General features: G+C 43.2%; 1 protein-coding gene across 19 annotated transcripts in view; it reads left to right on the top strand.

Annotated features, from left to right (window-relative positions):
• LOC121080799 (E3 SUMO-protein ligase PIAS2) overlaps positions 1-23,778 on the top strand; it is a 33,445-nt gene that overhangs the window by 6,000 nt on the left and 3,667 nt on the right. For 5 of the 19 annotated variants that reach the window (XM_040578948.1, XM_040578938.1, XM_040578945.1 and 2 more), the window contains exons 2-14: positions 4,555-5,029; positions 8,198-8,282; positions 8,926-8,976; positions 9,104-9,194; positions 13,444-13,578; positions 16,350-16,455; positions 17,070-17,143; positions 18,004-18,164; positions 18,770-18,903; positions 19,327-19,514; positions 21,716-21,855; positions 22,353-22,411; positions 23,677-23,714. In XM_040578948.1, the coding sequence (XP_040434882.1) occupies positions 4,555-5,029; positions 8,198-8,282; positions 8,926-8,976; positions 9,104-9,194; positions 13,444-13,578; positions 16,350-16,455; positions 17,070-17,143; positions 18,004-18,164; positions 18,770-18,903; positions 19,327-19,514; positions 21,716-21,855; positions 22,353-22,411; positions 23,677-23,714 (1,737 nt within the window). Of the gene's footprint in view, positions 1-4,554; positions 5,030-8,197; positions 8,283-8,925; positions 8,977-9,103; positions 9,195-13,443; positions 13,579-16,349; positions 16,456-17,069; positions 17,144-18,003; positions 18,165-18,769; positions 18,904-19,326; positions 19,515-21,715; positions 23,011-23,183; positions 23,346-23,676; positions 23,715-23,778 lie in introns of those variants that run through there. The other 14 variants (XM_040578946.1, XM_040578941.1, XM_040578947.1 and 11 more) reach the window with 8 other exon arrangements.

Genomic DNA, 23,778 nt, shown 5'->3' with positions numbered 1-23,778 from the left:
AGACCTTATAGCACCTTCCAGTGCCTAAAGGGGCCGACAGGGAAGCTGGAGAGGGGCTTCGTACCAGGGCCTGTAGCGAGGGGACAAGGGGGAAAGGCTTTGCACTGAGAGAGGGGAGATCTAGATCAGCTGTAAGGAAGAAATTGTTCCCCGTGAGGGTGGGAGGCGCCGGCAGAGGCTGCCCAGAGCAGCTGTGGGTGCCCCATCCCCGGCAGTGCCCACGGCCAGGCTGGGGCTGGGACCCACCTGGGCTGGGGGGAGGTGGCCCTGCCCGTGGCAGGGGGTGGGACTGGGTGGGCTTTGAAGGTTCCTTCCAACCCAAACCATTTTATGATTTGATGAATAATCCGGTCTGATTTCCTTCTTTACAGTTCTGTCAAACTATTCTATGTTAATGGAGAAACATTGAAAATAAAATGGCTTTGGTATTCTGTGCTAAAAAAGCTTTTTATTGGGCTGTGCAGCTGTAAATAACTTCTCTTAAGAGAAAATTGGAATTTACATGATGCAACTTGAACGTCTAATCTTAATTCAGTGATGTGAAAAGCATGTTAATAGCTAGGCTGCAGTCTTCTGCAATTTTGGGGCTCCAGCAATATAACTTGGTGGTGTTTGTTGGAAGTAATATCTGTCTTGCACCATGATTATAAATGCTTCTAAGCATATGTTATGCCTCCATAAAGCCTCGTTGATTATAATGAGTGCCCATTTTGATATATCAGTAAATGGAGTAATAAGCTTAAACATGTAGATCAGACTAGCTGTGTTTTCATGCACATGGTGGTTGTTGCCTTAAAGGGAACATAGAATCAGCTTTAGGGGGAGAATGTTGCAAAAGCCGTTTTTTACTTACTTTCAGTAAAACTCACTTTTACAAGACTTTTTCAAAAGCATATGTAAGATTTTTGTATTGATGAAGAAAACTGTGGGACTTTTTTGTACTACCAAGCATTTTTAATGGAGGTGTCAATTTAAAATCTTGCTGACTATGGTATTGAAGCCAGCCTGTGTCTTCTACTAAAATGAAATCCATCTTAACAAAATGCTAGTTTGTGGAATTTCCACATAAAATGTTAGCTGTTTCAAGGCGTGATTGACTGCACATTTTACCTTGATTAACTTGCAGGAATGTACAGAAGGCAGCAGGCAGGGTAACAGACAGTATTTTGCAATACATACTGTTCCCTTAATCTCAATGTAAAGGATTATTTTATTCATTTGCATACTGATTATGGAATCCAGAGTCATGCTTACTGCCTGCATCTGAAATAAAGGAGCTGAGCTGACGCTGCCATGAAGTTTATGGAACTATCTATGGATGCATGCGACATGAAGTTCTCAGTAAATTCTTGAATATCAGTGTTATCTTTTAACAAAACTTCTTTTATGTGGCATGACTCTAAAACTGTTTTAGTACTTCAAGCTGTTTTTTATGAATACTGAAACAGTTTATTTTCTTTACCCTATTTGACTGTGAGACTAAGGAAACTTAACAGGGGAATGTCAGGTGGAAACTAACCTCCGGAAGTTGCAAGCAGGATGCAGTTCTGTCTCCATCTCCTTTTTTCTGATATTTTGCTGTTGAGAGGAGTTGCTGGGATGAAATTAATCTGCTGTTGGTCACTTCTTCAGAGGTTAGTGACCCATTCAGTGCTGCAGTGCGACACTGCTTTGACTGGCAGTTGAGTCTGTGATGCATGTATAGATGCGGTGTTGGGGATTGCCAGTTGGAAGACTGCTGCGTTAGTTCTCCTAGCTACTTGATAGAAGTATCACCATACCCAAACTGGCTGTCTGGAAATGCTGAAATTCAGTATTTGATGTAGAGGAACGTTGCCCCTCAACAATGAGGAAAGGATCTGGTGTACCTGATAAGAGTACTGGGTCCTGCCCGTGGGTCACACCAGCTCCACGCAGCACTATGAGCTGGGGGCAGAGCGGCTGAGAAGGTGTCCAGTAGGAAAGGGCCTGGGGGGGCTGGTCGGCAGCCAGCTGGGCATGAGCCCCCCGTGTGCCCAGGCAGCCCAGGAGGCCAGCAGCATCCTGGCTGGTGCCAGCAGTGCTGTGGCCAGCGGGAGCAGGGCAGTGCCCGTCCCCCTGCCCTCGGCACTGGGGAGGCCGCCCCTGGAATGGCGCGGTGGGCTCTGGGCCCCTCGCTCCCAGACAGAGCCTGAGGGGCTGGAGCGTGTCCAGAGCCGGGCAGGGGGCTGGGGAAGGGGCTGGGGCACAAGTGCTGTGGGGAGCGGCTGGGGGAGCTGGGGGGTCAGCCTGGAGAGGGGGGGCTGAGGGGAGACCTTCTGGCTCCCTGCAACCCCCTGAGAGGGGCTGGAGCCAGGGGGGTCGGGCTCTTCTCCCAGGGAACAGGCGACAGGACGAGAGGGAACGGCCTCACCTTGTGCCGGGGGAGGGTTAGGTCCGGTATTAGGAAAAAATTCTTCATTAAAAGGGCGGTCAAGCCCTGGCACAGGCTGCCCAGGGAACCAGCTGAGTCACCATCTCTGGAGGTCTTCAAAAGACGTGTAGATGTGGTGCTCAGGGCCATGGGTTAGTGGTGGGCTTGACAGTGCTGGGTTAATGGTTGGATTTAATAATCATTAAGGTCTTTTCCAACCTAAATGATTCTGTGTTTCCGAGTTTAGTTTTCATCTGGCTCAATTCCTGATCTATCTTACCGTAAAAAACCAGTTTTCTCAACATTAAGGAGAGAAGAAGGAGCAAGCAGCTAGGGGCACACAGGGAGCTCAGACTTTTTTTTGGTGGATGACTGCATGGTTATGGCATAGTTGTGTTAAAACTTAAGCTGAGATCAGATCCGTGTTAGAATACCTGGGTGTAAACTCTGTAGCTGTATAGTAAATACTAGGGAAGGTAGACCCAAAACACTGTGTTTTGAGTTGTATTCCTTCTGAAATCAATGTCCAAAGCTTTAAATGTTGTGTATTGGACTACTGTTTAAAACTCAACAATGCACTCTTGAACTGTTCTTAAAAATATCTTTTATGATCCCACATGTCTATTACTATATACTGCCTTTTAGGGCCTTTACCTGCCAGTCCTTGAGTCTGGAGTTTGTATGGTACAGCAGTACAGATTAAAGGCAGATGTTCTTTCATCTTTAAAACTTAATCTCCTTGTTATGGTGGAGGAGTCCCACAGAAATAAGAATAAAGTTGCGTAGAATAATTCTGGACAACTTTATACCTCTGAAAAGGGACCTTGCTCACAAAAATGTGAGATGTTGTGCCTACGCTGAGCTACTTGTTTTTAATAATGGGGGAGAATCCCAGAGTGGTCAGGCTGGGAAGGGCCCTCTGGAGATCAACTAGTCCAACCCCCCGCTAAGGCAGGTTCTCCTAGAGCACGTTGCACAGTCGTGTCCAGGCAGGTTTTGGATGTCTCCAGAGCAGGAGACCCCACAGCCCCTCTGGGCAGCCTGTCCCAGGGCTCTGCCACCCTCGAGGTGAAGAAGTTTTCCCTCACATTCAGACGGAACGGCCTGTGCTGCAGTTTGTGCCCGTTGCCCCCTGTCCTGTCGCTGGGCACCATTGAGAAGAGCCTGGCCCCGTCCTCCTGACCCTCGCCTGTAAGATACTTGTATGCACTGACGAGGTCCCCTCTCAGCCCTCTCCTCCCCAGGCTGAACAGCCCCAGCTCCCGCAGCCTTTCCTCAGCAGGGAGATGCTCCAGTCCCCTCATCATCTTGGCAGCCTCTGCTGGCCCCTCTCCAGTAGCTCCCTGCCTCTCTTGAACTGGAAGAAGATTGCTTCCTATTGCATAGTGGACTTTTATTTCTTCTTTTTTTTAAAATGAGAATCATTTTGTTCATTAATTTCATAGTTCAATCCTCAAAGTCTTCCACAGCTAACTCTGATACTTTGAAGAGATCTTCGTGCCCTATGATACCAGAACTTGAAGGACAGGAAACTTTCTGTGAACTTCAGAATCAGTTATGTTGGTTTAACAGTTTGTTGGTATGATACAATGTAGCTTTTTAAAAACAGTCTCTCCTGCTGTTTCACTCCTGAGAAGATGAGGCCTGATGTGCCTGGCTCTGTTCATGCATTTAACATGCTGCCCAAAATGAGGGATGTTTCAGAGTAAACTGTGCTTTTTAAACACTTCCTGATTTTATTTTTTAAAATGTGTTGGAAAACAGGTGATAATACTGTTTCATCTGATTATTTTTTTGTATTTATTTGCTTGTTTCATGAAGTGACACAGGTATTTTTGTGTTGGAGCTTATGCATCTGCCTGTGAATTTAAGATAGTGCTGCACAGGTTGCATTAAGGTTTATGTTGTTGCTATTGTTCGAGTGTGAAAACAATTAGAAATCTTTTGAAATTATTAACACAACCGAACAGCCTTAACCCTGGACACTTTGGTTTTTTTGTTTGAAACTAACTATACTGTTGTGTGGGGTAAGGGTATGAGTGGTACCTAAGGTAACAAGTGTGACACTAGATCGATGGGAGTTCAGATGCTTCACCATGGTCCTCAGAGTCCTACTTGGGGTACTGTTGATTCACCTGTGTTTATCTCTCTTTTCTTTCTAGAATATGGTGTCAAGTTTTCGTGTTTCTGAACTACAAGTGTTGTTGGGGTTTGCTGGACGTAATAAAAGCGGGCGGAAACATGACCTCCTGATGAGGGCACTGCACTTACTGAAGAGCGGCTGCAGCCCAGCAGTTCAGATAAAAATCAGAGAACTCTATAGGCGTAGGTACCCAAGGACGATTGAAGGACTTTCGGACTTACCAGCTATAAAGCCGACAGTTTTCAATTTGGACAGTAGTTCCTCTCCTGTCGAGCCTGACCTGGCTGTTGCTGGCATTCACCCACTCCCTTCAACTTCGGTCACGCCTCAGTCTCCTTCCTCGCCTGTCAGTTCTGTGCTTCTTCAGGACACTAAGCCCCACTTTGAGATGCAGCAGCCATCCCCTCCAATTCCACCAGTGCATCCTGATGTTCAGCTGAAAAGCCTACCTTTTTATGATGTGCTTGATGTGCTTATAAAGCCTACAAGTCTAGGTAAGTGTTTAATAGCTCTGCAGGTTGCTTTAATTAATGAAATAGGTGTTACTTCTGACAGTACTAAGTTCAGATGTAAGTGGCTTTTTGCAGCTGGGGAGAAGTGGAACCTGCCTTCTCTTCTCATCTCTGCACTTGCCCTCTCTTTACTGCTTGTCCTTAGGAGTGCCAAGCTGCACTTCAGAAAATAGTATTCTCTTTTGTAAATATCATATGATTAAAGACATTTGTCTTTTGAATAATGAGTAATAGAGTAGAATAGTTCAGTTGATCGTTGTAGGTACCTTCCACCTAACTGGCTGACCAAAAATTAAAGAGTAATAGTTAAGGGCATTGTCCAGATGCCTCTGAAAGACAGTCTTGGGGCACTGACCATGCCTCTAGGAAGCCTGTTCTGGTGTTTGACCACCCTCACAGTAAAGAAATGCTTCCTGATACCTAGTTTGAACCTTCAGTTTTGGCTGAAAGATTTGGACCTGAAGTCTCTGCCTGGTACAAGTGAGGAACACATCTGTTGGGGCCACCAGGAAAAGTATTTCAGGTTCAGTACTTTGTGACTTGCAACAAGGAAAGAGAAGTTCACCGGTTTGTTACTTTACGCTTATCTCACTGCAGCAGTTCTGCAGGTTCTGACATCCGGCACTGAAATAGATACCTTGTGCAGCAAAGTTCAGCCTTGTACTCGGATTAGTGATGGTTTCTCAGCCTACCGGCTGTTGCCATACTGCATTTTAAAATTTAGAGTGGACCTTAGTCTTCCCAGTAACCTGAAGTCTCAGTTTAGCTTCAAGTGCCTCACTCTTAAACATATCCAATTGTTTGGTAATACGTGTTTTCTGTCTTGAAATGCAACCCGTTTTATCTTGCACGGTAGAAAATATTGTTTAGAAACACTTCAGCATTTTTGCAAGCTGTTTGCGTCCTCTTAAATATTTTTGTTTCTTTTATTACTGATAATAAAGCCTTTTAGGCCATAACTTGTACCTCAGTGAGGCCTATACTGATCGTTGGTCATCCTCCAGTACCTAAAGCAGCAAAAGTTACTGACAAGCATGATTTACAACGCCTGGTATTCCTTTTGTTTTTTGTCATGACACCCTGTTAAGAGAAGAGTTTAATGTCAAACCTGTGTATTGGTACAGTAGCTGCTTTGGTGTTGGAGCTCTGTGGCTCATGCTGCCTCATCATCTTTACAGAGATAATCTGTCAGTGCCACGATGTCTTGGCCAACTCCTGCTTCTATTTGCTGTGTGCAATAGCTGAGTATCTTAACTTGCTTCCTGAATTGTTCTGTGGTATGGGGCAACTGTTAGGTTCATAGTTAACCAGACTGGTTGCCAGCCCTGTAGTCACTGTCCAAACACACAGTGTGTGCTCTGCATTGTATTTCTGCTATGTAGTTACCTTTTGTTTCCTGGTCAATGATATCTAGAGGTGGTGTTGATATGCTAGAAATTTCCCTAACAGCTGTTTCCCTCGACTTTGGAAATGATCCTTTTTTTCCTGAGAGGAGAATGCTTCCTCGGGGATATCACCATGTTATAGTTAGAGTTGCATGGAATTTCCTCTTTCCCTTGAAGACTGTAGGCTTTGTTGCACATTGCCTGATTTTCATAGGAGTGAGAATTATCTGGTCCTGTAACTTTTGGTTCCACATAGGACATGGGCAAGAGGGGCAATATTGATTTAGCTGAATACTTACCGTCAAACTCTTTCCAGAATACAGTACTTGAAGTTGGCAGCGGCCAGAACAACAACTCAGATCTGTGTGAGGAGGAGTGGGGAGATGAGATGTGAGAAACGGCTTGATATGCAAACAGTGGGCCCTTCTGATGTTAGAAGGATATGAACAATGGCTGAAGATAACTCTTTACATGGATTCATGAGCAAATTTAGAAATAAGGCTTCCTTTATTTAATATTTTTAGATTGATATGGATAGCTTATAGTCCCAGTTAGTAGACCTAGGTGACTGGGACATGGAACAAACAAGTTTTGTGTGTTTGATAATTAAGGATTCAGAAGACAAACAGACAAGTAGGTCAGAGAGCTAGGAATATAATCTGCTTCACTGCAACCCTTCAAAAGGGATGAGTGTAGGTATTCTTTTGCACTAATAGAGAACACAAGAGAATGTGTAGGTGTGAGGTTTAATTTTAACCCATGCTCAGTCTGATAATTCCATGATATTTTTCACATGTGCTCAAGTATTCTTTTAAAATATAGAATGCTTTATCTATGGGAGGTGTGCGTCTACATGCATATGTGCATAGTGTAGCTGTTCCGAATTGTTTGAGGAACTTGGTGTGTGTGTTCACTCCACCTGTGTCCTTTTTGTATTTTTTGTTTTCTGGGCATAGAGATAATCTCTGAATGACACGGTGTACAAGGCACTGTAGCTCCTCTGAATTTGCCTGGCTTAGTTGTGCTATTTTTGAATTTGTCCTCCTGCTGGTTACTTTAAACTGTTGGACAAGCCTAATCTGCCCTTATTTCAGGTCATGATTTCTAATTTCTCAAGTCAAAAGAAAGTAGAAAAATAACATGTGCATACTATGAACCCTTAATAGTAAAATATTACTGCTTCCCATCACTGACAGACAAGTAGGTTTCTGATATGAAAGTTGGTTTTTTTTTTTTATTTTTGCCAAATACTGGTAATTCCCAGACATGAAGTCTAGCTGGCTTCTCTGGCATTAGGGGTTGTGCTCCTTCCCTTCCTCCTCAAAGGTTTTAGCTGTTCCTGAATTGAGTAATTTTACAGCTGTCCATTAATAACTCCTGGTGCATGCTGTCTTCTTGTAGTACATTAAAATAGTTATACATATCTCTGTGGTACTCTTTTCATCAGGTGTCTAGTGTTGTGTTTTGTTGTGTGTTTGTTTAAACCTTTCTCCCTTGGGAGAAAGGATTATAACACGTCTTGCCAAGCTTCTTTAGTACTGAAGTGTAATGTGATATTAAGCCATCTGAATATAGTTGAATGAATGATTTGTTACATTGCTTTCCTGTTGACGGTTACCTGCAGTTCAGCCACAATTTGATTATATTAAGTGACTTACACCTTGTTCCAGGAAAAGCTCAATTGTAGGTCCTGTTTTAATCAAGACTTTAATCACCATGGTTAAACCTCTTTTGTCTGTCTTTTTTTTTCTTTTTTTTTTTCTAGTACAGAGCAGTATTCAGAGGTTCCAAGAGAAGTTTTTTATCTTTGCTTTAACACCTCAACAGGTCAGAGAAATCTGTATTTCCAGGTAAGAAGTAAACGTGTCACATGGCATAGGTAAACTTTTGCAAAATTTCCACAGAAAGCATGGGTTTTTTGGACTAATTTTATGCATCGCGTAAGCTTGCAGATGCAGAGTGGTAATCCTCACTACACTAAAGTTATGCTGAGTTTATCTGTTCTGTTTTTCTTCAGAAACTACTGTGCACAGACTGTATGTGCTGTTGGGGTAAATCCTATGCTACTAAAGAGCTAACAATTACTTGATTGATTCCAAGTAATTGTGACTATTTAGAGAGGTGGTAAGCTTTTCTTCCCTGCATGTTTCCTGGCTGCAGGAATCGAAAGCTGCTTTTATCTTTTGTCCCTGGGTTTGTGTTGCAAGACCTGTGGTGTAAGCCAGGAGAATTAATGGGTTTTTTTTCTCTCTGGCAACATTATACTTTATTGTTACTATAAACTCCTGACAGAGGATGCTAATCCTGAAGTTCTACTTAAGTTGAAGTAGCTAAACAGAGGTGTTGCTCGCAAGAGTTGTTCATAGCTCAATAAAATTAAAATAAGAGCCCAGTATTAGTGATGTTGGGACAGGAGTGTCAGTTCTTTCTGCATACGGCTGGAATACGAGATCTGCTTTCTAAATGGGTACTTTTTTTTGTCTTTTATCACAGGGACTTCTTGCCAGGGGGCAGGAGAGACTACACAGTCCAAGTTCAGCTAAGGTACCTTTTTTCATAGTGTTCTCTTAGGACTTCTTAATTGGCTAATGTAACATAAGTCTAGATGTTTGTGGGGACATATGAATGTAGTGACACTTGGAAATGACACTTTCTCTCTTTGGGGATATAGGTTATGCCTAGCAGAGACAAGCTGCCCTCAAGAAGATAATTACCCTAATAGTTTGTGTATTAAAGTAAATGGAAAGCTGTTTCCGTTGCCGGTAAGCTTGTTTGTATGTATTTGTGGCTTCTTTGTGAGTTGTGAGGTGTGTTTTTTTTCCCGTGATGTTAGCCTGCTAAAACAATCAAGCTGTTTATTGTTATCACTCAAATTTCTGTAGTTGCTAACGTTAGGCATATGGTTTCTACCTTTGCTGTGTGAGATATCCAGTGGCTGTAATAATAGTAATGGCTAGATTAATTGTGTTTTAGCCACCTATAGCAAACCTCATTTGTTGCAGTCAACAAAAATATGTCAAAACCATACCAGTGTCTGCATGGGGAATCTTCCTCACAGGTCTTAGAACTGAATTTGACTTGATCATTTTGGGCTGTTTGGCCTATCTGTATTTCGGATTGGCTTGAGTTCCTTCTTAATGAGGGAATGGTGTCACCTTGTGTACAAATTCTTACACTGCTCTGCTTCTCTCTGGTTGGAACAGAGTTTGTTATGGGGCTGAGGAACAGACACGTGTTAGTTCCTAGTGTTTGCTGATACTGGAACAGAACAGCGTTGGCACTTACACAGTTTCGTAGTGTCTGATACTGCAAAAGTTAGTACGTAGGCAAGGTGGCCTCAAGGCTTGAATATATACAAAAAGTGAAAAGCTCTCATTATTATTGAAAAGTCTCTGGAATGGGTATCACTGTACAACAGAACAGACAAACTCTTATGTAACCCATTCTGAAATAGTTTTGGAAGCTGTAGAAGACATGAAAAGTAGTAGTACAGCGTTTTTTTTTCAGCAGTGGGTTTAGGAAAATGCTGTGTGGAGAGGGGAGGTGTGAAACTGCCTTTTCAGAACATTTGTCACCTTCTTGAAGTGTCAAATATGTTGTCCTGTACCCTCCCTTCTGCCATATACAACCATGACCGCCTCTACTCAGTTTAAATTAGACTCTAGATTTTCTTCCCCCCTGCTTCTTTAACCATTGCATCACTGCTCTTCTGTCTTCAGTGTGTAAGAGGAGTTCTTTCATATGTTTGCTGGTCCATATCTTCTGCAATTGCCAGTTATGTTCTCTGTGATAAACTTGAGGATTTTCTTCTGCGGATTGTGTTCCTTTCTTGAAGCAACCTGCCAAAAAGAATTGGGTCTGATGTTATCTTGTGGACATTGATGTTTGCTAATTCTCAGTCTTGCTAGTGTAAGACTAGCATAATCTCTGCTATGCTGTTATGCTATCCATTTTGTGCGTAACATGTCACAGTCATAGCAAAAATTGTTTGTCATCTTGGACAATGCTTTGCTTTACATTTACATCCTGTAGGTTCTTCCTGCACATCAGGATTCTTTAATCTGTTCAGCAGAAACTTTAGGTGAAAAAGTGAATAAATGATTGTCTTGGCAACTTCCTTTCCTCTCTTTCTTCACTATGAGCTGAATGACAAATACAGTCTCAGTCTGAGTCCTCCTGTAAACATTTTTCTGTTGATTTGGTTACTGTCTGCATCCCTCTGGTTCCTTTCTGTTGCAGGAAATGTAAGATAACTTCTTTGCCTGAAAGACGGCTATTGTGCAGCTTGGTAGTGTTGGTATTAGGTAATTAATCAGTGATGCCAGCCTCTATTGCCAGCTTGTACAGTTCTTAAGTGAGTACTGTTCTGTGTTTCCCTGATATAGTGGTTCATGCCTCTGCAGATGTCTGTAAATCATTCTTGGTCATCTCCTGGGCTGCAATCCTTACCAGAAACTTCAGAGAAATGCTGCCAGTGTGCCAGTACTGCTTCAGGTTGTGCCAACTCATGTTAACAGTGTTTTCTTGTATTCTTCTGTGTCCTGCTCTTATAGTGTCGGTTCTGACTTAAAAGGAGTAAATGTAGAGCCTTGCATGCTGATGTATTGGCAAGTAACAAGGATTTTATATATAATGCACCACAGCAGGTGGTTCTTCTGTTGACTTCTCTTGCAGGCAAGACAAAATGCCAAAGTTGAAAAAGGTAATTTGCTTTTCTTCTCAGGGAACCTCCACAGACTGCTGCAGGCCTCTTTCAAAGGACAAAATCAAATACGTCAGGGCAGGTTGGAAATAACCAGATAGAAGACCAATCATCCTTTCTGGTGATAGACTTTTTCTTTGTGCCTGGAGCAGATTCCACCTGTTTTGACTAATACAGTTCTTGCGAGAAGTGTGGAAGACTTAAAGGCCCAAATAACTTTGGCACTTGGTAGCCACTAGAATTGGCAGCCTAACTAAACGGTGCTGGAGCATGCTGGCTGTGTTAGGCCACTGGAGAGGCTCTTCGATTAACTCCTGGAAGGCTAGGAAGGGAGGGTTTAAAGTGTTCTAGGAGTACAAGTTTGAATCGGATCTCAAGGCTATTGCTCTGTGGAAGAAAACATAAAAATCTTGACTGAAAAAAAGCACATGTGCTGCAGTCTGTCTCCAAAAAAGAAAAAAATATTGGAAAATGTCAGATGACTTGAATCCTTGCTTTCTTGAAAACAAAGCAGCTGCATTTTAGGTTGGAGACCAGCAGGGTTATTGTGGCTGGTACAGCATGCGTGAAAATACTCTCCTAAGTATTGCAGGGAAGGTGTGTTTGTCCACGTAAGCTCATTATAAAGTCGTAGTAGAGAAAGGCCTACTACAGCAAAGCAAATGGATATATAGTCTATAAATGGCTGCAGCTGTTATGTCTGATTAAAGAAAAGGCAAATCACTCATTCTTTTAAATGTGAAATTGTCAGCAGTCCCCATGCATCTGCTGCCTCTGTTCTGTGATAAAGCATATGTGGTAAGGTTCCTGATGGCTACTGGCTCGCTCATCTGGGATGAAAACAGTTTTTAGAGAGAGTGCTTCAGTGATTGCTTTCTGCCGCTCTGGCATGGCAGGCCTGCCTCTGGAAGCTCTGAGTCCCTATTCTGTCACTGCAAGCAAGAGTCCTGTCTGAAATTAGTAAAGGGCAGCAGTGGGGCGCAGCTGGGGCTTGGTTGTCAGGTAAAGTGTATGGACTAGTAATAGAGCTGCTTTGGAAACCTAGGAAGTGATATGACAGCCACAGAGTCCTTGGATTAAAGGCAGTGGTTGTCCTTGATACACTTGGCTAGTGAGTGGAAGAGGCTATTTATTTCTGTTTTTTATTTTCAGACTTAGTGTCTTTCAAAGTAACTCTTACATTCACAGCCTAGTACTTGGAAAAATTGTGTTTCTCTGGGTAAAATAATACGTCTGTGTATTTTTCCAGCATATAATTTCTGGGAGAGTTTGTCCTGTAGAACACCACTGGCTTGAACTAAATGAAATCTGGCAGTTGGTTCTGTGCAGGACCTGGGGCTGCAATCTTTTACTGGCATCCTTCTTTTGCCGGATGAGTTTTTGAGATGAGTGGACTGCAGGCTGTCTGTGAGCTCAGAACGGAGTTGGAGCTGCTGCTGCAGACTGGCTGGCTTTCATAGTGACAGACGCAGGGTGAGATGAATAAGCTGCAGTCAGGCCGTGTGCTCCTTCCCACAGCACAAGTACTTTCCACTCGCAATGCGCTGGAGGGTGTGTGCTTGCCTGGAAGCGAAAGGAAACCAAGTGGCTCCTGATTCAATTCACAGACGTCGTGTAGGAAATAAACTACAGACAAAAGCTGTCCAGGTTATGAAATTCTTCATCAAAGCTAAGCAAACAATATCCAGTTTATTTGGTTTCTGCAGATAACAGCAGAGCCCATTAGCTCTTAAATACAGCTAATATTCTATGCACAGCCCTTTATCAGGGGCATTGGCAGTGTACAGATGGCAACTTGTTGCTAACGGGTCTGGGTGTAGTTGATGCAGGGCAAAGCAAACACCAAGGAGATGTGGAGTTCTTGGGATGAGATTTATTGTTTCTTAAGTATAATTTCTGGGTGTGAAATACTGCGTTAACTCTTCAGGACTTGCCGTGTTTGTCACTAAGGCTGCATCCTTTTGATGTTCCACGCTCTTTCAGTAGGGTGGCGGAAGAAAAGGACAAAGCATCAACATTTACTTCTTACTCTTCCAGCGAACTTACCTGGAGCAACTGCATTCCCTTCCACTTTTTCAGCACTCCTGTAAAACCACTTTAAAACAAAAAATGCTTTAAAATTGACTTGTAGCATTAGACTGTCAAAGACTGGTATTTCTCAAAGTGTTGGATTTAGTCTCCAGCCTAGAAAGCCTCTAGGCTTTATGTGCTTCCCATAAATCTGTTTAAAACTAACAAGTCTGTTTCAGCAGGTTTTAGAGTGCAGCGGGGAGACTTGGTAATGCTTTTGTTGTCTTTTCTTCCCACAGGGATATGCTCCACCACCAAAAAATGGAATTGAACAGAAGCGACCTGGGCGCCCCTTGAATATAACATCTCTGGTTAGGTTGTCGTCGGCAGTGCCAAACCAGATTTCCATTTCCTGGGCTTCTGAAATTGGAAAGGTAAACTGCGTGTTCTGTAGGATTGGGGAAGTTGTCTGAATAACCTCATCTAGCATGCCTTCTCCCCTGCTTCTTGGTGTTGCTGGCAAGGTGTATGTACACCAGGAAGTGTTCAGTATCAGGTGACTGAATGTATTATCAGTGCTGGGAAACAGTTTGCTTTAGATGTACTGTAGTTTACAGTAATGTATGTGAGATTTGCATACAGATGGCAGAGACTTTGATGTAGAATTCCTGTTAGAAAGCCTGCTGTTAGGGCTTGCCTGATGTGTGTCAAAAATAACAATAACTTTTTGTGGTGTAAATAGTACAAAGCAGTTCAGATGTGACAAAATAACAAAAGAAAAACCTAATTTCTTCCTTTGTAGCCTGGTGGTGTGAAAAATAAAATTCTGTAGCTGTTTTTTCAAAGGCACGTTTCTCAGTATCTGTTGTAATGGGCCATTGACATTGGCTTTTGAGGTTTTTGTATTTTCTAACAAGGTATTACAAAGTAGTTTTACAAAAGCAATTTTTTATTTCATAGGAAGAACTGATTAATGGAGACTTCCATCTCTGGGTTTTTTGAAAATCTTTTTTTATGTGAAACTTGCCTCTCTGAGTTGATTTATAATTGTACTTGCAAATAAACCAAAACGGGTCTAGGTCAGAAAGCTCTTAGATGGCAGGTTGCTGGGAAGGGTTTACTGGGGAGGTATCAGGCTGCTGGTGCCAACTGTTTCTGGGCTTGATGGATCCCAGACGTGCTTGGTTGGACTATACTTGTGTGTGGGGTGTGTGCTTTCTTACAGATTAAGAGTATTCTGGAGGTGACTTGAGGGAGAAGTGACTCAATGTGGACAAGGATGGCGAGCTAGGGAAAAAAATATAATTGAAGCCTCTTCATAGTGCAGTTCTAAACTTCATGGAAAACTGCCGTGGGGGAAAAGCACACTAGACTTCAGGTGGCAGGAGAGAGTGTGGTGGCTGGAACATGATACCCGTTGCTTTCTAGTGCCTGCCATCATTCATCAGAGTTGGAAAGGAGTTAGCCTTTAAAATGGCTGCTTAGCTGTTTAGAAATTCCTCTGTGGATTTACCAAGGAAAGAAAGGAGGAGTGAGGATTTTTTCTGAATTCTTCCTAGATTTAAATAGCTGTTGCAGTAGCCCTTTCAGCTGTTGCTAAGTCAAGAACTACTTATTCCTCTCCCTGTGACTAGTTGTGTAAATCTTTCTGGATTCAATTATCAAAGTAGCTTATCTCTTCCCCACTTCTCCCCGCTCTGAATCTGTGGACCAGAGACATCACGTTTCAAAGTGATACTCCAGTATAAACTTTTATACACTAGTTAAGATTATAAAAAGGAATTGGAGAGAAGGCTAATGTTCAGAAAATAAATGAAGGGCAGTGTTGATAGCCAGGTTGTTGGTGTTTGGTTTTTTCTCCTAGAACAGAGGTGGAGGGAAAGATCTAAGCTGTTGCTTCCCAGTCATAAAGCACAAGAATCTTGAAACGACAGCAGTATTGTGTGTGGTCTTGGCCTCTCCCGCTGACTCCTGCTTTCTTCGCCCCTGTGTCTACCAAAACGTATTCTCGGGGAAGCAGATGAGTTGGAGGTTGTCCTAGCACTCCCCTTTGCCCTTGAGAGGTAAAGTGAGTTCTTTGGTTTAATGTTGGTGCTCTGCTCTGAGTACCAGACCTCATGTAGCAGCCGTCTCTACTCGCCTGCTAAATGAGACCCTTGGGGACAGTGTGGTAGGGGCTTGTTGGCCTCTGGCTGACTGACAGCGGAGTGCTTTTGAGCGAAGGAGGCATTAACCCCACAGAGGTGGTCAGGCTTGAGCCTACAGAATTATTTCTGGAATAAACTGCAATGTTGGTCAGTCTTTAAGGAAAAAAACCCAGCCATTTTTCTTGGTGGTCTCCCATGTGTTTAGATCACTTTATTTGCTTATCTAGGTAAGAGCTGGTTTTACTATAGGTGGTAAAGGAGGAGCAGGTCAGTAGGTGTTTTTGTTTAAAATTCTTATGCAGCGCCCAGATGGTATAGGAGCCATAGGAAGGTGGGTGGCAGCGGGTGGAAATAAGAGATTGCAGCTGAAAGCATTAATATTCTGCAGTAGTGGGGCTTGCAGAATTTTCTTTTCATTAGTGACCTTGAAGAGAGAGGGAATACTGAACAAAAGAAGCTGGCAAGTGGTGAGAATTAGGGAAGAGTCGTAAAAGCTAGGAAATGTGGCCAGCCTCAGAGGAGTGGATATGGTGTAATGAGGCCTGGCTGAAAAGTGCAGAGCAAGCTAAAGAAAAAGTACAAAGGATTTGGTGCAGTGCCCTGCCATTTGAAGGTGTTTTGTTTGCACCTGAAAGGCCGTTCCTCTCTCTTTTGTCGTTGAGCTCCCTGCTAACAGATTGACACTGAAAAGGGGAAGGATTCGGGAGACAAATGTGCAGAGTCCTTAACGACTGCACACGTATGAGAAGGTGTGTCACCAGTCTAACTCATCTTGCCAACAAAAGAGCCTGGATTGTTTCCGGGTTGTGGAGTTATTCTTCATAGTTAAGTCACAACTGGAGTAGGACAACTGGACCTCACTGACAGGAGAATTCTGGCAGTGTTGGGCTCTTCCACAGTGATGAAGTCATCTGTCAATGTGTTTCATAACTATAAGCAAAAAAGTCGCCATGTTTTTGTTTTTACTGCATGCTGCTACTGGTGTAAATAGCAATCTGTTGTCATAGTGGAAGTACTGTATGAAACCGGTATTTAATTTCTAACCACTCTTTTTGTAGAATTACTCCATGTCTGTGTATCTCGTTCGTCAGCTTACTTCAGCAATGCTCTTGCAGAGATTAAAAATGAAAGGTATCAGAAACCCCGATCATTCCAGAGCACTGAGTAAGTCAAATTAATTTGCCCGTCTGTACTTTTGGAGGGTGGTTGGTGGCTCTTTTAAAACAAACTGGTAATACTTGGGGGATTTGCAGCGTTATGACAACAAAGTCCATGCCCAGAGTATCAGAGGCTCCCTTTGCTGTGCTGAGGCATCATGCACTTCTTCACTGAAGGGTCCCTGCACTGGTAGGGAGCACACGATGAGATCCCATCTGGAATGTTCTTATGGGAATGCCGTGAGCACTCCTTACTGTGGTGTGCTGTGAGGTGCAGGTAGATGTCCTAAATTCTCTTCACTTGCATGTGATGCTGATTGTACCTCACTCACCGATTTTTTTATTTTATTTTTTTTATAATTATCTCTTTGCATGTCAGGTTGTTTGGTGTGCTAACCATCACAGCTGTTGGTGCACCTGCTGCACATCAAACAATCTTGTGATGCACTGTGTTTGCTTGTTGCTTATAAATAGTTTTGTTTTGTTTGATATTGCTATGAACTAGTTTCTTAGATGCTTAGTTTTTTTAGATAGCTGGAAATAAAGTACATGTACTGGAAAATCAAGATTATAATTTAAAATAATGATGTCCGTGTATAATTTCTTAATTTATTTTAATAGTTAAAGAAAAACTAACTGCAGATCCTGACAGTGAGATTGCCACAACCAGTCTGCGGGTATCTCTGATGTGTCCTGTAAGTATGGCTGGAAATTACCGTACACAGATTTGTACTTAAGTGCAGAGTTGGGCTACTTTTAAAAGGCCCCAGTTCAGAAACTTCACTGGTTTTTGTTATATATTGATTCATTAACAGAAAATAGTTGGGCGGAGGGTGCACATCTACAAGCACCTGGTTGTAGCAGCCTTCAGCTGACAGTGGTTTAAAGCTGTGAATGTCTCTGTTGTAATGCAGTCAGAATCAAGTTACTGCTCGTGCATATAGTGAGGCCTTTAGAAGGAGTAATCCTATATATTGAGGCGCTGAGGCTAATTAAGCAGGGTGACAGAATAATTAAAGGATACAGTGATAAATAAAACTTGATCTCCTTGTCTGGGTGGGATTGTTTACACTGCCAGCTACCGTAACAAATTAAAAAAACTGATCACAGTGTAACAAGGTAATGTTGCCTTGGGGTTTCTCTTCCCAGGTAGAAACTGGCTTTTTGTCTGTGACTGGTGTGTTAAGCTCAGTGTCGAAACGGGTATTATGGGTATCTGAGTCCAACGTGGCTGGAGCTCACAACCCCCCTTGAAATATTTGCCTAAAAGAAATGACAAAAGCCCGTACTTCAGCGGGTATTTTAATAAAAAGAAACCCCTAGAAATGTTGCTGCAGGTCTGTTAGAAATGCTTCTGACTGTTTTTTAGCTCAGGCTTTGAGGATGGTTTTATTGTTCCTGCAAGTGCACTGTGCGTGCTGTGACCTTAGCGCCAGGCACCTCTGTAGTGAGAAGAGGCAGTTGCTTCGCTGACTGCCTCTGATTTCAGTGTTAGCCGATTCAGGCCGACTTCATGGTCTTCTGTTCTGACACTCCTTACATGCATCTCCTGCAGCTGGGAAAAATGAGACTGACAATCCCATGCCGGGCTGTTACTTGCACACACCTGCAATGTTTTGATGCTGCTCTTTATCTTCAAATGAATGAAAAGAAGCCTACCTGGATCTGCCCTGTCTGTGACAAAAAGGCAGCTTACGAGAGCCTAATATTAGACGGGTAAGAGACTGGGTTTGCGGATTACACTATTACTTACAATTATTCATGATGTACTTGATAGCTACTTTGTGACTCGAGCTTTAGCCGTTTCATACTATTTGTCAAAATATTTTAGACTGGGAGGAACTGTTATTAGACCTTGTTAGTTTCTATTCCCATGTAATAAATTCATATCGTTCATCTCCTAACCGCACTGACAAACTCTTGAGCCTCAGTATATTTCCTCTGGAGAAATCCAAATGTGACATCTAAGGATAGATGAAACGCCTTTCACGTGTTCGTGCCTCTAAAGATATTAACTTCAAAATTTAACTCATGAACAAGTGTCAGACTTGATTCAGAAGCAGGAACCATCATCCTTTGTATGGAAATCCATGAATTGCAGTAATGTTGGAGTGGAATATGGGTAGGCTGGGATACTCGGGTTTAGATATCTGCGAAGGCTGCAGTTACAGGCTTTCAGGTAAGATGAACTAGGGAAAAGAGTATGTACAGTGGGTTGAAGGTGATCATAAGTAGCTTTTCAACAGTGTCTCCTTTTTACTTTGAATAAAAAAAATTCACTTGGAATCAAAAATGAAACCACTCAACTTTTTATTTTTCAGGCTCTTTATGGAAATCCTTAATGAATGTTCAGATGTGGATGAGATCAAATTCCAAGAAGATGGATCCTGGTGCCCTATGAGGCCAAAGAAAGAAGCTGTGAAAGTCTCAAGTCCACAATGCACCAAAATAGAAAGTATGTACATCTGGGTACCGCTTGCAAACCAACAAAAAGGCTTGGAGACTTAGCTGTAGCTTGGATTATGTGTGTGGATGTAGATGTTTTTGTGGAGGGCTTAATGTTTCTAACCTTCTTGTCATTTAAACTAAAAAGGAAGGGTGGTTGTACCTCTAAATATGTGTGGTTTTGGGCTTAGTCTTTGCTCTTTATAATAGCAGTTAAGAAAACAAAAGCTTGCTCTTGTTTTAAGCCCTTAAACTACTAGGCAAAGATTAAAGCTTGTGCTTTAAGATTTGTAACGTGATACACAATACTAATAAAACAGTTCCTGGGCCACCACATTCTCTGCAGTGGCCAGGAAGAGGAGCTAAACCAGGATATAACTGCTGATGCCAACAGCCTCTTAAAACCCATGATGTCTTTTATTTTCTTGTTTAGGTTCTAGTGTTGTTAGCAAACCGTGTTCTGTGACGGTAGCCAATGAGGTAAACAAGAAGAAAGTTGACGTTATTGACTTGACAATAGAAAGCTCTTCTGATGAAGAGGAAGATCCTCCCGCCAAAAGGAAGTGCATATTTATGTCTGAAACACAAGGGAGCCCAACCAAAGGGTTTGTCAATTTTAAAGTTAGTTGTTGTTCTGTAATGTCTCAGATAAACTGATGTGTAGAGGAACTGGGGTTTGTGTGTGGAGCTGGATCCACACTTCCAGAGGGGAATTGCTAGGCCTCTCCTTGCAGAAGGTTGTATTCATACAGTAACTTTGTATAGGCAAAACACTATTAAATAGTTTTACATCTCACAAAAGACTTGCGCTGACTGTTGCTGCGTTTGCAGGGATCTCTCTCCATAGAAAAGGAAGCTGATTAAGCTAATGGACAGGATTCTCCTGAGAAAGCAGATTATGCCAAGTGGAGGAGCTTTATGTGTTCTTGCTGCGTTGGTGTCATCTGAAAGGCTTTTCTCTCGCTGTTACACCCTTTATCTAACCTGCTCTGGTGCCCAGGAAACTAGACTGTGCTGCGTGTTTCATCCATCTTGTTGGGCTTGGAGGGGAGGTGCTTTGCTGTTTTGAATCAGGATGGGCTTTTCCTCCATCTCTCTGTTGAACTCTGGAATGTCTGGGACAGTGTTATGGGCCATGGTTATCAGTCAGTCCTGCACCTTGGTTAGCGCAACCAAACAGCTTCCCAAGTCCTCGGTCAGCTGCTCCGTCTTTGTAGTCGTGCCTGACTCCAGCAGCAGGCTTAACCAGCTTTGTTACTGTTGTGCCGCCTTCTGTCTGTCCCAGTCTGTGCAACTCTGCTGCAGTTACTGTTTGTGGCTTCCGTAACATTCTTGCTCTTGGCCCATAGGGCGCAGGAGGCACGCAGGGAGAGGGGGGTGCTGGTTAGGCTCACCAGCAGTCACTGCTCCACAAAGGTGATCCCAAGCGTCAGCTTGTAGCAATGGCTTATTAGTGTTACTGCATGCGTGAGGTGTGTGTCTTGTGTCTCTCAGTGCAGCAGCTTACGTCTTGTACTAAAATAATAGCAGTAAAAACACGCTCCTTCTGTTTTGCAAGCTCTTGAAGTAATGAGTGGGTGTACTGTGTCTAGTCCACAGGACTGTGAGGTCTTTGAGCAAATCGTTGGTCACCATCAACAGCTTCTGAGCAGTGATACTGAAACGTTGCTCTCTGTGAGGATTGTGGAGGAGTCCTGCAAGAGACTCTTCTTATTTCCATAAGGAAAAAATAGCTACAAACACATCTTAATGAAGTTTCAGAAGGCACCAAGGCTTCCTTCTGTGCTCCTGTGTTTGTCTGATATGGCTACCTGCAACCATAATTGTAGAAGAACTGAGTTTTCTTGTCTTGTCTGTGGCCAATGTCTCTCCTTGCTGTTTGGGTATGGAAATGGCATGCTTTCATTCTTCAAAGTTAGGCTTTCGGGGAGTAGCTTATCTCACGCAAACAGCCTTGCCTTAACGCTAGTTTTGGTAAAACTGGGGCTGTCTTCCTGTAGGCAGAAGCAACGTAGGCTGGAGTGTAAGAGGTGCTTGAGTAGGGACGTCTGAAATCGGAATCAGCATAAATGCCAGCAGTGCAGCGGTCTGGGGAGGATGCTGTGAGTGGGTAACACTGGTGGGCTGGAGGGAGCCATGCGGAGCAGCTGGGACTCTGGGTGTTTCCACCCAGTTTGGGAATTTACGAAATATTTTATGACGTGGCTGGTGCCTAAACGCCTGCGGTATCAGGTCGTTAACAGTGCCGTGAAGTAATCGAGCAGGAGGGAGGTGGGGGGGTGCAGGAGGGTTTTAGCTGCTTGCACACTCCTGGAGAGCTGAACTTAGCTTGGGCTCAGGCTGTGAGTAAAGATGGGTTTGATATTTAACTGCCACGTGTGTAAACTGTGCTCCAGGGGCTGAATAATGGTCAGTCGTGCCCTTGGCGTGACAGGTCGGCACTGAGGAAGGGCTCCGTGGAGAGGCTGCACTGAGTGCTGCTCTCCTGGCTCTGGCTGCCCGCACGTCCCTCCCAGGGTGCTCCACAGACACAGGCAGCCGTTTGTCTCAGAGTGGTAGACTTACAGCTCCGGCCCGGCACCCTGTTTTAATGCCAGCTTGCTCTTATGTCACAGCTGCTGTTGAGAGCCAAGATATGGTCATATTATTATGAAGACTGTTATGAAAGAGGAAACTAGAGTGGAATACTGTGTAGTGAGTAGCCGCACCATAGCTGTGTTGTAACATGGTGACCTTGTGAGTGAGAGTGCACAGCGGTGCATAATTTCTCTTCCATAACTAACGGCCAGGTTGTTTGTAATTTCCCATGCTGTTTAAAACAGGGTTCTCATGTATCAGCCGTCTACTGTCAGAGTGCCCAGTGTGACAACGGTCGATGCTGCTGCTATTCCTCCTTCATTAACGGACTACCCGGTACCGTTCCATCATCCACCGATATCCAGTATTTCATCGGACTTGCCAGGTAGGTGGTGGCTATCTTTAATGTCTGTTCTGACAGCCTTATTAATTTGTGGGGTGGGTAAAAAAGAAAAAAGTAATAGGAGAATTGGTCAACATTTTTCCTTAATGGAACAAGACTATATGCGGTATTGTACTGATGTGCTGTCTAGACGAGCCCAGTACAGGCTGTCTTTCCACTTTCGGATTGCACTTTGCAACAGTGATGGGAAAAACATTGCTTCTGGGGTACAAATTGGTGCTTTGGAACGGCAGCCAGAAACCCTTCTTGCTATATTCAGTTAGACTTTGTGTAAACGTCTGGTTGTTACGTGTTGTAGATGCGAGGGAAGAGTGGCTGCTTTATTTAAGTGTTATAGATGCGTGATGGCACACTCATCCCGATGCTAGATGTAGAGATGTTCTGCTAGCTGATTCTAGTGGTGCTCTGTCTAGACTGTATGAAAAGGTTAAGGTGAGCTACAATATGTAAGCTGACCTCTATTGACTTTCTTTACCTAGACATACCCTAAATGCCTATGATGTATTCTTCAACACTGCTGCTAAATATCAGACAAAAGGTGGGGATACTGATTGTTTTCTATCCTGGCTCCTTGAAAAGAACACTGTGTAGAGGGACTCTGGGTTTCTCTTTGCCGGCTGTAACGAACCCAGAGCCCAGGAAATGGTGACTTGTGGTGACAGGTGTCACGTTGGCCTCCTGTACTTCCCTCTCCCCCCTCCATTGCCTGTCTCCATTTCTCCCCTGCAACATCTCTGGGTTTTTTCCTCTTCTTTCAGCACCAGTTTGGCAATGGGATGGATATCGTTCCCCTTGTTTCTCTGTCCATTTTGGTCCCCTTACTGCTCCCTCCCTCCACTTCTCCCTTGTTAAGGAATCTGTTGTCTTCCCAAATTGGATAGGAGGCTGAGCTGAGGGAATGGAATTCTAGAACTGCTGTCCATCTCTGTCAACCAAAGTTCTAGAACATGCAAGAACAAAAGCAGCTGTCAATTCTGTAAAAGCAGCTGAGCTTAAATCTCCTTCAAAATTTTTCTCTAACGGAGAAGAGGAGGAGAGAAGCCACTGGCCAGAACAGGTCTGGAGGTGAGGGGAGAGGGAGGGAGTAAGCTTACCATTTCTTTCTGTTGACATAGCAAACACAAGGCCAATATTTAGAAACAAAATGAAAAAGGCTGTAATTTCTCATTGGTTTTGTAATTTTAAACACCTTGCCCTAAATGCTTACACGCTATTGGTGTATAAGATGGACGCTAGTTGTCACTGCTCTTAAGAGGATATACCTTGAACTACTTGTAGTTTCCTCTTCTTCATTCCTTTTATTTGTCTAGACACAAAACGGGGATGATATTAGAAATGTTTCCTTATTGGCTGCCCGTGGGTGGAGGAAGAGACCTGCTGCTTGTTTTTGGACTTGTGCATGTTGTGACTTTACTTCATTCCAGCATCTTTTATGTGATGACATTCTTCATGTCCCAGTTTGGCCAAGTCAGGTACAATATGCAGTGAAACTTGCATTATGAACCAACAGCTCCAAATGGCAACCTCCATCTAAGCAACCACATTGAACCACCCTGCAATATCCAGTGAATAATACATCATTATGTCATTCTCATTCTTAAAAAGAGCCACTTGTACTAAATAACTCGTTTTGCTGCTGCCTGAAGTAGTCGTTGAGAGTGGTGTCACAGTGGTATATTCCATTTAGAAACTGTGTAACAATTACAAAATCTGTTCTACGACCACAAAAAAAAAGTTCCTTAAATTTGTTGTGTATGAATAAAAGAATGGCTCATCAATTTATTGTCCTTCTCTTCTTTCTAGGTCTGGATTTTCTTTCACTAATCCCAGTTGAATCACAGGTATGTTTCTGAACGGCTGGGGGGTTAAAATTGCCAACTCTGGTTTTTGTCATATACTGTTGGA

Source organism: Falco naumanni, chromosome Z (assembly GCF_017639655.2).
Source record: "Falco naumanni isolate bFalNau1 chromosome Z, bFalNau1.pat, whole genome shotgun sequence".
NCBI classification, from domain to species: domain Eukaryota; kingdom Metazoa; phylum Chordata; class Aves; order Falconiformes; family Falconidae; genus Falco; species Falco naumanni.
This window is presented reverse-complemented; position numbering and strand designations above follow the sequence as displayed.